General features: G+C 33.0%; 1 protein-coding gene and 1 long non-coding RNA gene across 6 annotated transcripts; one reads left to right on the top strand and one right to left on the bottom strand.

Moving 5' to 3' along the window:
* The first annotated feature begins 841 nt into the window (after positions 1-841).
* On the top strand, positions 842-2,207 carry LOC114398448. Its single transcript, XR_003663601.1, has 2 exons — positions 842-1,225; positions 1,595-2,207. It is a non-coding gene; the product is annotated as an uncharacterized LOC114398448 (long non-coding RNA).
* A 1,218-nt stretch (positions 2,208-3,425) lies between these two features.
* LOC114400565 lies at positions 3,426-10,651 on the bottom strand. Of its 5 annotated transcripts, none has more exons than XR_003663978.1 (5): positions 10,076-10,651; positions 8,657-9,028; positions 4,295-8,568; positions 3,809-3,951; positions 3,426-3,717 (listed from the first exon to the last, which is right to left on the bottom strand). XR_003663978.1 is itself a non-coding variant. In XM_028363065.1 (4 exons), exons 1-3 carry the CDS (start codon positions 10,184-10,186, stop codon positions 4,327-4,329), a joined length of 4,686 nt encoding a protein of 1,561 aa, XP_028218866.1. In that variant the 5' UTR covers positions 10,187-10,651; the 3' UTR covers positions 3,426-3,954; positions 4,295-4,326. The 5 variants fall into 5 exon arrangements, 3 of the variants coding, with proteins under 3 accessions (XP_028218866.1, XP_028218865.1, XP_028218864.1); XR_003663977.1 differs by having other exon boundaries at positions 3,809-3,954; XM_028363065.1 differs by having other exon boundaries at positions 3,426-3,954; positions 10,115-10,651.
* Positions 10,652-15,064: the final 4,413 nt, after the last annotated feature.

The raw sequence follows: 15,064 nt of genomic DNA on the forward strand, positions 1-15,064 counted from the left end.
ATTAATAAAATTAGTTAATTATCTTTAATTACATCAATTTCAATTAAAAAAAATTAATTTACTTTTTATTGAAACTTTGTATCAAGGATAAGAAAAAGTTATTCAAATTAGCATATCAATTAAACTTAATGATATTTTAGAGATAATAACATTAAATAAGATAAAATTAATTAAAATTTTATTATCTTTTAGACCAAATGGAGTAAATATAAAAAAATTAGAAGCTAACGTTTTTAAAAACACTATTTTAAATAGCTTATTAAAAAAACATTAAAAAATTTCGTTTGTCAAATAATTTTTCAACTAATAAAAAAATTTATAAATTAACTGAAATATTTTACCTAACACACTTTTAAAAATATAGAATAAAATGTGTGATGTAATCAAAAGAGATTAAAAAAAAGAATATAATTTTTATGTACTATCAATTGAGTAAATTATACTAATCACTCTTCAGATTTTGAGAATATACTCAAGTATTTTTTTTATTTTCTTTTAGCATTTACAATAATCTCTTATTAGGGAAATCTAGTTTAATATTTTTCAAACAATTAAGAGGAATTAATGTAATTTATAAATCAAAATATAATTTTCAAAAATTAAGAAAACTAATGTAAGAGTAAAAAAAAGTAAGAAATTTGTGTATAATTTTACAAAATCTCATATAATTTAGTCTAAAAAATTTATATTATTAATTGATACCATACTTTAATTCAAAATCTTAAAGTTTTAATTTATAAGTTTTATCCTTACTTATATAATATTTAAGTTTCTTATTCTTACCTAATATTGGACTTCACTATTTCTTATAATCAAATAATCTATTGCATCCGCAAAAGAAACAACCAACATTTGGGCACCCGTTGGGAATGTGCCTAGTGTACAAGAAAAACAAAATTCTGCTTTTGAGTTGTCTTTAAGTAATCTTGATTTGGGTGAAGCAAAACCCGAACCAGTGCTGCAGAGTGTGATGAAGAGAAGTCATCCTGCTTGAATTTTTCTTCAAAAAGTCCTCATGTACATAATGGAATTGGATAGCAAGTCAAAATCTCAATCTCAAAATCCAAAGTCTCGTAGATCTCGAGATGTTGATGTCCATCTTCTCATTCAGGTCCCTTGTCTTATACAAATGTTAAGAAGTCAAAAGTTTCAATGCAAAAAGAGGTCAAAATCTGATCTTCAAAATTAAAGGCCAAAAGGGGATGAGCAGGAACCTAAACATAAGGTAACTGTAAAAGATCTCTCGTGTTGAGGAGATATTCTCTAGTCATTTGGCATTTTTTTAGTTAGCTATGCTAGATGTTTTTTAGTGGCCATAATGATGCATTTATCATACATTATCTGTTTCTCAATCGAATTGCTTTGCTGATCATTCATACACAAGTCCACAGACTAAAAAATGATGTCTTTCTTTCTTTTTGATTTCCATTTCTGCAACTATTGATCTTTGTAGCATTACTTCGCAGAAGCTCAAGAATTCCTTTAACTTCTAATTCACACACCACTATTATTTAAATTGTATTTATTCTCTTTCTCTTCATGAACCATTCAATTCACTTGCCAAGTGCCAACCTATTCTTGCTTTGTCATGCAGGAAAGTAACAAAAAGGACTTTAAAATAGGCGATGAGATGCGAGTTGTGTGCTCAATATTGTCTTTTGTGGATGATCAATAACTTCCTAGCGGTAATTCTGTTCATGAGAGAGCCCATGTTCAGTTAATTGAGCTTCTTGTTCTTGGAGAATCTTCCTATATACATTAAGAAAGAAAGTTCGACGTATTGTATACAAATTACGATGTCAAAATCATCTTACAGATACATGCCAATTTGGTGAATGATGTCTCTGTCTTCCTTCACAGTGACTATACTTCTTGTAGCAAAAGTAGGGGGTGTGTAAGACTACACAGTTAAATTAATAAGGATACATGAAGCTATAATATTAGTGTTGTGGCATATATTAATTTTGAGTAACTTGGTTATACCATCTTTCTTGAGAATCTTTCTTGGAGGGATGGTATAACCAAGATTCTACTACGGAATTTTGTTTAGTATCGAGTTAGCTCAGCTTATGTTTAGAGCTTGTACTACTGTATTTTTAATTGGGACTGATATAAACTTCAGGTCTTCTAAGCATCTTATGTTTAGAGCTATGTATTACTGTATTTTGTTTCCAGCTTGTAATACAACTTGATTTACAATATTCTCATCTTCTAAGCTTCTTATGAATGGAATCAAGGGAATAGTTCATCACTTACTTTCTTATGAAACTGTGTTGTTTGAAACACATGAAATTACAGCCGAAAGTGCATGACATGATGCAGGGCCAAAAAAACTTCACCTTAACAATTAAGGTGAAAGCAACAGCAATCCACAGTAAAAATGACTATTCCAATACTGTCCTTCCTTTTTTTACATGTCCTCTTTCATCTCTTTTTATTTCTGACATTTTCATTTCTTTTCATTTATCTTTACCAAACACAATAATTAAAAACAAAACATTTTTGTTGTAACGGTTATTTCAACAATTTAGCTTATGCTTGGGTTACTATTAAAGAATATTTGTCTCCTTGTAAATTCTCATCTTACCTCCCTTTTTACTAATATGCAACTACTTTTAGATTTAGTGATGGTACACTTTTTATATTAAATTTGGTCAGAACTCAACAATATAATTTTTGGAGTAATAATATTCAAACAACAAATTTTTACAAGTTTAGCAATACATTCAAATTCAAATCCAGAAAGGGAAAATTTCTGTCACTCTCGCGCATGCTTTCTTTAGGCTAATAACACAGAACACAATCATTTTTGCGATCGATTGAATTGGCTTCAGACGTGGAAGAGGTTTTGTATGATGGTTGGCCTAAGGGCGAGCAATTAGTATCATAAATATAAATAGAGTACAACCCTCAGAAACATCTTGCAGTGCAAAAAAAGAAAAGGAACATCTAACCAATATGGTGAATTCTCCTTCCACCGCTCTTATTCAAGAGTTTATTCAAGTGTAAACTCTTAAAGAGATAGGTGCTGAGAACAAAAGTGTTGAGCAAACGCACTGTAGGAACGAATAGAAAGAACAGATAAATAACAATTCCGTTCGTAAGTACAAGCACGCCACTAATATATGCATATATTGTTCGGGTTTTATACTCCAAGAAACAATATTCTTCCACTTCTTTTAAAGTAACTCGGCAACGAGGATCAATGAACTAGACTTAGCTAAAAGAGAAAGTATTGCTTGGAAGGAGAGTGCATCATGTTTGTTGTACGCATGCATATATGCTCACTTAGTAGTTAGTACAACTCATTTATGATATAATGAGCGCTAACGAATCACACGGCTGTATATACTGTTAGTTAGATATACGAAGAATTCAAAGGAACTCTACGAACCAATTCCAGTTGTGATACCAACAAGAAAATGTTGAAAGCGCAAGGCGATAACAATAAGAGAGAGAAGTGACACATTGGCCAACCTGTGCATATACCAATAACCAGAATGTGATAAGTGACAAAATTCCAGAGTCAAGACTACAGCAATAACTATATATGTAACAAAAGTTGAAAAAAAAAATGATTTAAAGAAAGACAAACTGGCCTCAAGCCTAGCCAGTTCAGACATCCAATCCTCTCCTTCCAAATGCTCGAGAATGGATTGGGCTCGGTGCTGTTGCAGAGCAGTCACAGTCAAACACTTGATGCCCATTTCTCTGATTCTAGGCGGCATTATCACACCAACTGTTTCAGTTAGATATCTACACAGGAAAAACTTTATCTGCAAGCGACAATAAGGGAGCAGATTCATACAAAACAACTGCATCGGAGGCTCTGATCGCTTTATCAAGTCAGAATTCAAGAAGCATATCAGCAGCAAGGGTAACATCTCTGCTCATTGTCCATGGCTCAACACTCAAAAATATCCCCAATTTTCCGACATTTTCCATAAAAAGCTGCTGCACCAGAACAGTTATAACTTCAATACATTACAAGTTCTAAATATATTCAACTAATGAAAATGCATACGACCAAAAGGAAAATGGCATGGCAGAAATCCACAACCAGTATAACCAAATTGACCCGATACAGACAGAAATTTGACAGTCTTTTATCTTCGAAAATACAACATTACTGTGCATTTAAAAATGTCTGATGCATAGCAAACTCATGGAGCAACAGAACTAGCTGGGTTCACAGGACACAAGAAATAACACCAAGTAACACAAACTAAAATTTCAGGTAAAAAATACATCAAAAGACATGTTAGTTGGTCAGAGGGAAATAAAAGTGGCTCACCTCTTGAATATTTGCGTTGAAGAGCCATGACACTACTGCCATGAATGTTGCGTGTAACCGAATCTCTCGGCTCCCTCCCAACCACCATCAGGTTCTTTTCTTTTCAATGCACCTGCCATCTGAAACATCTTCAAGTGGTCCTCCATCGAGGCCTGTGAATTGGGGACAGACATTTGCCTCAATCCAGAAGGCAATCTATCATCTCTCCGTTCAGTATCCGTACCACCGGGGCCCGAATTAAGATCCAGACTTTGACTTCCCCATTTTCTGCTGTCAGGAATCACATTACTTGTACCACCTGGAAGACTCATAACATATGGACGGGGATACGTAGATGAAACAACACCACCAGACCCAACTGGCTGTGAGGGCATGGTAGGAAAGCATAATCCACCCACAGTTGACGAATCCATAAATGCTGTTGAACAAACAGACAAAGAGTTTGAAGATAATGGAAAATTGGTTTCAAATGGAAATCCTGGATAGGGAAAAGGCGTAGTAGGTGGATAAGCAACAGCTGGAGAGGATGGAAGCACTGGTCCCCTGTAGATTTCAGGACCAAAAGGAGCACTACCTGTAGGACCCATTATACGTTGCGCCCCAGCACCAGCAACATAACTCTGCTCCCCTCTGCCGGACAGAAGTGGTGGGACAGTAATTGCAGAATAAGTATTGCCAGGAGGAAACCATGCAGAATAATTCCCAAATTCAGCATTGTTTGCTCTCGTGCCATGAACAGCAGTTGGAAATGGTACAGTACTTTTCATTGGCTGACTACGTGTTGGGACTTCACTCCCAACTTCATCAAGGCCTGGTCCATTATTTAAGTCAAAGTCTCTTGAGACACTTCCGCCATTAGATAACCCACTGGACAACGAAGGCTTACTTGGTAAAGAAGGAATATCCAGTTTGCTTATCAAGAAAGTACCAATTTCAGGAGTCTCATCAAATTTATTTAAATCAAATCCCCCAGTGCTACGATCATGTGGCCCAGCTTCTAAAGAAGCACACGAACCCACATCCTCAAAACATCTTTCATCTGCCACATTTAAATCAAAATCTAAGGGAGGGCGACCTTGTTTGATAGAAGTGACATCAACAGAAGCAATATCATTAGTAGTGGGCGGTGTCTCAGCATTTTTCCTAGGTTCAGCTGGCCGAAATGCACTGGTAGCAGCAGACCCTTTCCATCCAAGCTCCCCCTTAATCCGCAATGGGTTTTCAGGTGGAACAACCGGCCCTTTGGCAGCAGATGCCACTGTAATTGAAGCATGGAAGACCCCAGAGATGGATGTCATAGGGAAAGGCATTGGGCAAGGAACATGAACTGCAGATGATGTGGTAGGATCTTCCTGTCTAGCAATCTCCCCTTGGCTTACATCATCAACAGGAAAGCCTTCGTTTAAATCGAAGTCAAGTTTTACAGCAGTATCAGACCCAGCAGCAGAACATGCATGCCTCTCTCCTGCAACCTCAGATTTATTTGTATCCAACTTTTGCTCAGCAGATGCTTTAAATGCATCATTCTCTTCCCTAGGCATTGTTGGTAAATCTGGATGAACTGATGAGCCAGAACACTGACCAATAGCCTCTTTTCTACCCATAGTATCAGCACGTTCATTAACATCATCTGAAACTGATAAATCCTGCTCTGTTCTTCTTTCATCAGGCTCAATCACAACTGACTTCGTGTCATCAGCATTTTCATCCCTGGATACCATTACAGCATTACCAGAAGTAGGTGACTCCTTTTTTAAATACAAAGACTCACAGTTTTCTGAAACTGGAGAGGCCTTTTGCACTAGTATACCAGTACCTGTTGATTTCTCTGCACTAATCTGGTTCTCATTATCCACACCTGAGGATAACTCAGGATGTTTTTCACCCGATTCATTTTCAGACTTAACACTTGCAACAGCTTTTGGAACCAACATTTTCTCATCCTCAGCGGTTTCCTCATTCATGTGATCAACCTTCTGATCATCATCAAAAGAAGTCCTTGACTTTAATTTACAGTCTCCAGGGTCTGCATTAGTCTCCTTTTTAATTGGCAATATAGTTTCAGAAGTATCCTCTTTGGTTTCAGGCCGTAAGCATGGACCTTCAGCTTGTAAGAAATCTGTAGGGGAGCTATTTATCTGCGATCTCCCATCACCACTTCTCTCAACACAACTGGATGAAATGGTGTCACCATCTCCTGAAGTTGCAGCAGGATGCCTCAAATCATTTTTTATCTGCAATGAATCAAATATGTTCAAAGGATGCTCGGCAGTAGCCCCACCATCCGACTGTGAAAGAGAGCAAACAGCTGCTTCACCAGAATGTTTTAACTTGAAATCATTGCCTGAGCTCAATTCATCTGCAGGAGGAGACTTTCTCTCAGGGGATACCATAGGTGAGGCATTTTCAGATCTTGATATTTCCCCTGCAGCCACAGTAGCTAGTAGGTTCATCCCATCATCTCCATGGGACACGGATGCACTTGCTTCAGAAATTTTCACACAGCTTTCAACTAATGCATTCATGGGGCTTAAATCATAAGTCTGCCCTGATCTGGAAACAAATCCAGATGACAAACTAGCCGGTTTTGATGATTCTGCTACCTTATCACCATCTTCATTAGCCCTGCATCGCTCATCAACCGTTTGAGGGCCCTTACCTTCATCAACACCAAGCAAAGCTTCACTAGCATCACATGCCTCATTCATCATATTTGACACATGGGTCAGCAAACACTCAGGTCTAGTTTTCATTCTTCTGTCCTGATTCTCATTCCTGTCAGCAGGAGAAGAAGCTTTGCTGCACGTGATACCTGGTTCTTCATAAGAGCCACCGCTAGCTCCCCTTGAAGGACTGTGACCAGTGTTTGGCAACCGGAGAATCAATCGCTGATTATTCCCTTGATCAGTAAGGGGCTGGTCAGCTGATTTTTCATGGGGGACTCGAGTTGGAGAAACTTTTTCAGAAGGTGAATTCCTAGTTGAATTTTTTGCAGAGCTGTGCTCCTTCGGACCTACTGCAACACCAGTAACATGTAGCCCATTGCTGGACTTGCGTGTTCGAGAAGCACCACCAGGAATTTTGCCCCCACTCGCTGACACTGCAGTGGAGCTCTTCGAATCTTCCCTGCTGGAACCAATAGTTTTAGCATGTTCACTAGAACAAGATATACTGTTATTTTGAGATTGACTAGAACTGCTGCTCCTCTCCTCCTTGATAGGTGTCAGAGGCAGATCTGACGTTGCAGCTCCAACCAAGACTTTACTGTTTTGATCTTTTGAGTTACTGACCGCTGAGGTAGTCATTAGCTTAATTGAGCCAGGAGATGAAGAGGACTTGGACAGTGCTTCTCCAGAACTTAACTTAGATTGGGAATTTTTAGATATTGAGGGTTGAACTGAAGAGCTCTTTGCAACATTATCAGAGGATCCTCCTGTTTTCCTATTTCCAACCTGAGGAGACTCAGAATTTGCTGACTTTGCTGGCCAAGACATGGTACGGTTTGAACCAGACTTCGAATCATTCATATTCATTTCAGCTTCCACACGTCTCTTCCATGTGTCCACTAAACTCCTAGCTTTCCTCTGAATTTCATAATTTTTGTGGGTGCGTAAATGATTAACAGACTTTCCAACATTACAGGTTTGCAGTGCATGAAGGTTCACAGGAAGCTTATCTAATGCACGAAGTAAAGCTAACAAAAACTCATCAACTGACTTATCACTTTCCTTAGGCATATTTCCTTCACCAATTTTGCCCTTGTGGACCTCCTGCAGCCATTCGTCCAACACAGGCAAACCCCTGTGTTGTACAAACCCGCATAGACACTCATACCGGTCCGTAAGTGCAATTACATCGACAAGCATCATTCGCCCTGCCAAATCTATTTTTTTATCACCACTATCAGGTTGCATAAGCTGTACCAGTCTTTCAACTCCTTCAAAGTCCACAAGCCCACCTTTATTATCAGTTATTTTAGCAATCTCAGACTTTAACATGCTTTCCAATCTAAATTGACCAGAATCTCCATCTTCTACCTTAAATAACCGCTCCTTTTTAGATGAATCAGAAACCTGATCACCCCGCTCTCTTTTTTTCCCCTTACCCTGTGCACCAAAAGAAGAACTATTTTGAACGTTGTCAGAACCAGATTTCAATGACTGTGTTGATGTTGGACCATTCAAGGGCTTTGGAGAACGGCCTCCTGACTGCACAGCCCCATGCATTTCTAGTTTTGTCTTGTCTAATAGCTGGTTAACTTCTTCCTGTCGTTCCTGAATTCATCAACAGATCAATATGTATAAATAAAATCATTATACAAAATATTATATGACAAAAAAAGAGAGATATAAGAAAACTAACATTAAGGTAATCCTTATCAGTTAACCACCATAAACAATTGTTCTCAATGTCATATACTCGTCTACAGACAAATGCGGATATCCCTGAAGGAAGTTCAACACCCTTACGAAGAAATGCGACTTTACACGGATGGAGTAATGATGCAGCAGGTGTTTCATCCTTGTGAAAGGAGTAGAAAACTTCGTTTGGAGCAGCTTCCAGTACAATCCCTTTAGCAAGCTTCAAATCAGCAGGTCGGTATAGCCAATTCACTTCTAAACTCGGACTTTCTTCTTTATCAAATGTTAACTTGCGAATTATTCCAATAAAAGGAGGGGAGTCCCTGGGTGCCTTGAAAAGTGCACAATCACCAGCGCGAATCTTGCGTCCATCCTACAATGGAAATTAACAGAAACTAAATAAATAAATAAATTTACAAATATTCAAGGGTTTCAAAATAATCTATTCAAGGGTTTCAAAATAATCTATTCTGAGTGTAGTTGAAGCAAATAAATTACGAGAAAATTACAGTTATAAAGAAAAAAGAATGTCACGGTAATAAAGGGAAACAAATGCAGATAAACCATTGCAAACCAACAATGCTTCATAAAAGTGAAACAAAGACTTATACAAATAGAAATTTAGAATCGGATACCAGACACACTTCACAAACAGGATTTACATGCATGTTAAAATAAATTTAAGTGAGAACGAGGAATTCTAATTCAATTTTAGCCACTCGAATGTTATTGATTCACTCAATTCATTAAATAGCACAGTAAACCTGTGAAACCATCTAGATTTCACCCAGAACCCGATTTAGAAAATGAAGCCCGGTCAAAAATGTAGCAAACAATCAATCCAATCCAACCATTAAAACACAGGTAAAACACAGCTCAGAAAAAGGGAAAAACAAATCAGTAAGAAAAAGAAAAAAAAAAAGTTCCCCCAAATCAACAACGAATCGCATCTTAAGTCAACAAGGAAACCAACAACAACTTTCCCTCAAACGTTGCCGAGATTTCCATCATCCACACAAACACAACCCAAACAGGTCTACATCACAAGCACAAAAAACCCCAGTAATGCCAGCCCCAAAATCCGTACAATCGAAAACCAAAAAAAAAAAAAAAGTATTCCCAAAGAAACAAATACATATCATCCAGATTAAATCGAGGAAAACGAACACCCAAAACCGATAGCAACCTTTATCATCACAGCAAAAACAAAACAAAATTAGGTCAAAACGGAAAGAAAAACACAAACATCAGAAACAACAGAGATTTCCAAAAAAAAAAAAAAATAGCCAAAAGAAAAATTCTCATAATCAAGAAGCGAGAACATAAAGCGCGTGGAAAATCCGTCGAGAAATTCATCAGGAAACGCATCGAAAGAGCTAATAAAATAACGGTTTAGATTCACATATATGTGTATATATACTTTGCATTTAAATTGAGACGGTGAAGGATCGATGGCTACAGTGGTCGCGTTAGCAGGTACAGGCCACATGTGCCGATTGTGTTTCGACTGGTCACGACCGCACCCATGCATAATCCGCCATCTTCCGAGTCGATCCGAGCCTCGTCCCTGAAAAGAAACATCAATTCGAAATCGAAATTGGCACGCCTCCTCCTCCTCCTCAAAACCCTAGATTCGAAAACCCTAGATCAGGCTCGGCGTCGCAGATCTCCTCCTCCAATCCGCCATCGGGGAAGAAGTGAGAGGGGTTTTGCTTTTTAGGGCACAGTTTCGGTGTTTCTGTGTGTGTTACCAATTATCAAGGAAAGGGGTTCTTCTTCTTCTTCGTCTCGCTCCAGATCGAGCGATCGAGGTAGAAATAGCGGAAATCCAGCGATTTCGTGCGAAGGAAACGCAACCGATGAGAGAGAAAGAGATTGGTTGGGAGAAAGAGAATAGGAACCGAAACGGCGAGATTTTGTTCAGAGAACAAAATTTTGGGGATTTTTTTCAAGTGTGGCTCGGAGAGAGACTGAGAGAAGAAGAAACAAAGAAAAATGAAATTATATTATTATTGATTATTCATTCCACACCCTAAAAACGACGTGGGCCTGCTAAACGACACCGTTTCCTGCTTCCGTTACGGACTCACATGTCTTCTCTGCATTGTGCGTCTACTGTACTCCCTCGAACCTTTTTCGTTTTTTTTTTAACGTCATTTAATCTATTTCTTCTTTTTTTATATATATAGATTGAAATAGAATAAGGTACAAAGAATTTATAGCACTCACATGTTTAATCTACTCATATATAGATCCTTTGATTCTAATCTAATCTATATCGTAATAAAAAAAATCTAATCTAATATAATTATTACCCTTGACTATAATTATTAATGTAGATTAAATATGATAAAGTTTTTTAACTACTACTATTATTTTAACCTGTGTATCGTACAGAATAAATATAAATATTTACTTTATATAATTATAATTTCTAGTAAATAAATATATAAATATATTATAATTAAAATATGTGATAAATAGTTTTTTGAACATGAAAATTTTATTTTACATTTTTGATAAATAATTTGTGTTATCATATAATATTTTTTTTTATTATTGGTAATTAAAAATAACTAAAGAGTTTTTAGTATTTAAAAAAATACTCAAATTTAAGTTATAATTAAACACGTTGAAAATGATAAATTGAAATATTGTAATATCATATTGTAATATCATATAGTGGAATAACTCATCCAAATCCAAAGATGTTATTAGATTTCAAAAGAAAGAATTATAAAAATGCATAATAACTCTAAAAGAGTCTCTCAAAGTAAGTCAATTCTCCTTTTATGCAAATATATCATTTATTATCTTTATTTTTATAAATAAAAAAAAACAGATAATGGAGAAAGATTACATCGATCTTCTATGAAAAAAAATTACGTCCAACACATTTTTTATTTATGGAAATGTGTTTTTGTTATCTTTATTTTTATAAATAAGATGATGAAATATGGAAATTTTTCTATGAAAAACAAAAAATGCGTCTAACATATATTTTTATAAACGAGAGGGAAAATTGTTTCTTGGAGGCAAAAATATTTTTCTTCTACTTATAGGAATTAAAAACACATATAAATATTATTAGACTTAAAAATAATATTTGTCCAGTAATATATGTTTCGTTTTAGTTTTTATATAAAAAAATCAAACAATCTTAATAAAAAATCTTCTTTTTGTTATAGTTTGTATGGTATAATTTTGTTTTTTTCCTTAATTATGTGATAATTTTTTTCGTTTAGTCTCTATTATTACTTTTTTATGGGGACTAATTCAAAATAAACTAAATATTATAGTAAAAAAAATAAGGTTTAATTATTAATCTTTATAGTTTTTAAATTTATTCTTTTTAATCCTTATAATTAATAACTGAATTTTGTAATCACTCAAGTTTAATAAGTAGATTTTTTATACCTTAAAATTTATATTTTGTAGTCACTATTGTTAAATATTTTTTATTTCGTTAATTAAAGAATTTTATAGACAAATATCTTTTAAAAATTAAAATGTAAATTTTAGGGAATAAAAATTTCACTAATAACTAACATTAAATAGTTAATTAAAAAAAAATGAACATCCTACAGAAATCAAGAACCAGGACGAGTGAGCAAGGAGCTGTGTTGATTTTAATAAAGTTTGGGATGAAATATATGCAAATAATTATCACAAATCACTTTATCAATATAATAACTATTACAAATGTATTATTTTTCTTGCTAAATTAACTGACTTTTTATTTTTTTTTTACTAAATTAACTGACTGAATGTTTTATTTTATCTATCACATACAATATCAGTAAAGTTAATATAAGTCTAAAGTTAGTTTTTGGAAAAATCATTATTTATTTCTACTTATTTAAATTATGGAAGATTTGTAAATTTAAATTTTATTTTATAAATTCACATTTATAAGTAACTTTATTTTTATAGAAATTATGCATAAAATTAAATTTATGGGGGAATGAACAATTTACTCAAAACTACATTAACGTCTATATTATTATGACGAATTTGTTTTTTTATTCACTGTTATGATAATAATCTTAATAAAAATTAATTTTTGTGAATATTTTTATTTTAATAAAATCTAAAATTAATTTGTTAGATAAATCATAATTTATTATCTTCTCACTTATCTAAATTATTGAAGATTTTCTTTTACCTTGGTAAATTTAATGTTTCTCTTAACATTCATATCTTGATGTAGATATTTTTAAATAGAAAATTATTATATATAAAATAAAACTAATGGAAATGTATGTATTATTTTATGAAATAAAGGAAAAAATATTATCAAAATAGAGACTTGATCATGATTTATTTTAGAATTTGGTAGCATTTTACAAATTTGAACAAAGAAGCCTTTCAATTAAGTATTTGTGCCACTATTACAATTTTATATTTTTTTAACCTAACAAAACTATTTTTTTTCTCAAAATTAATAATCCTTCTATAATTTTAACAATTAATCTCACAGCTTTATAATTATACTTATAAGCACATTAGTTTGATGCGTTCATAACACAGCAAATATATACCAAGGTTGCTCGTGGGATGGGATGTATGAGTCAACACATTTGAATAAATTATTCTGCTTTAATTTTATTATGTATGTTTATGCGTAGGTTAAATATTACTTTTGATGTATTAATATTGCTGTAATTTTGTATATATCAAACATATTATTAGTAAATATTGCTTAATTCTTTATTTCAACAAATTCAATGTATTTATTTCTCTAAACTCTAATAACATATTTTTAGTAAACTTTATTCAATAGTTCGTTTCTACTAAATAAAAGGAATCACATTTAAGATTATTTTTTTGACAGACGTTTAAGATAAAATTGTAACATTTATTGGATACATACAATAAAATTAAAGTGAAAATTTTTATACTCTAACAATTATCTATGTATATTTTCACACAAGTTAAATATTCGATTCAATTTTAATATATATATACATGTTAAATACTTTGCTAATTAATGTATTAACTTTATTGTAGTTCTATATATTTAATAAAAGTGAATCACATTTGACATAAAATTGTCACATTAATTAGATAAAAAAAATAAAGTAAAAATTATCATATATTTTAGGAAATGTTTATGTCTATTTTCACATTTAAATAAAAAAATCTAGGTAAAGATGATCGAAACCTATGATTATCCCATGCATCGCAAGAGTAAAAAATATAATATTTTTTAAAAATAAGTAGTTGTAAAAGTAACTATATGAAAGTATATTCAAATGCACTCCTTCTATCAATTGAAAATTTCATATGTGTGCTCATAAAAAACATGTAACTATATAACATTTATGAGTTTATTTCATGAGATTTTACTTCTGTGCTTCCTTTGTTCACATGTTGAATATTCTAGTCTCAAAATGATTTTTTGTCTGATACAGTGAATCACAACCTAATCCAATGATCTATCTCGTTCTCTAACTTATAAAATTTAGTAATTTTGAATGCTCCAGTTTGAAACTAGAAACTTTCATGCTTTAATACAATTTCTAGTTGTAATGGATTGCCTGAAGCGCCTTATCAGCAAACAATCTCAATCCAAAACAGAAAAACAAAATATTTAAAACTTATATAAATTAACCACAACAGATCACTATCAAATAGTGAAACACATTATAAAATAGGATGATCCTTACCAATCGGTAGAAAGAAAAACACAAATAATATATTTTTATTAAACAGTTTTAAATGCAAAGCATCCTAATCCTAATTCAATACAAATATAATAAAAGAATAAAAATTTAAATAATTTTCTTGCATTTATATGTGTTTAAAAAATGTAAACACAATTTTTACCAAAACATATCACTCAACAAAGATAAATACACTAATTCAAATTATATAAATAACAAATTTAAACACACTTACCAAAACAAATCACTAAAGAAAAGTAACAAATTATAAAAATATTATTTTTAAATAGTATAGAAATGCACACAAATAATTCTAATTTAAAAATACAAATGAATACCTTCGCTGCCATCTTAAAACAAAGAGTAGATCAACTATTGCATGTGACTCACATTACAATCCATAGAGGAAAAAAAAACAAAAATTAATGGACTTTTAGCAAAGACAACATGGAAGCAAAAATCCTAAACCATATGTTTCATTCCATCCATGTTTGATTACACCATTCTTACAAAACAAAAAACAAAAAAATCATTTTACAAAGTATTTTATTCTTAATAAAGTATTATAAATTAAAAATATATGTGCTTGATTGTTTTAATTTTATTATTTTTATAGTGATTTATAAAACGTTGATTGAATAAATTTAAATATTAATTAAAATAATAGAAAAGGGTTAAATATTTTTATATTTCAATAACTACTTATAAGAAAAAATGTTTTGGTATAAAATTGTATAAAATAT

Source organism: Glycine soja, chromosome 19, assembly GCF_004193775.1.
Source record: "Glycine soja cultivar W05 chromosome 19, ASM419377v2, whole genome shotgun sequence".
Lineage (NCBI taxonomy): Eukaryota > Viridiplantae > Streptophyta > Magnoliopsida > Fabales > Fabaceae > Glycine > Glycine soja.

Excerpts from the sequence above, each read along its gene's own strand:
- LOC114400565 (XM_028363064.1), bottom strand. The coding sequence starts at position 10,186 with ATGCATGGGTGCGGTCGTGACCAGTCGAAACACAATCGGCACATGTGG. Across the intron at positions 9,029-10,075 it reads CGTCTCAATTTAAATGCAAA|GATGGACGCAAGATTCGCGC; the intron begins GTATATATACAC and ends TTTCCATTGTAG. Across the intron at positions 8,569-8,656 it reads CTGATAAGGATTACCTTAAT|GAACGACAGGAAGAAGTTAA; the intron begins GTTAGTTTTCTT and ends TGATGAATTCAG.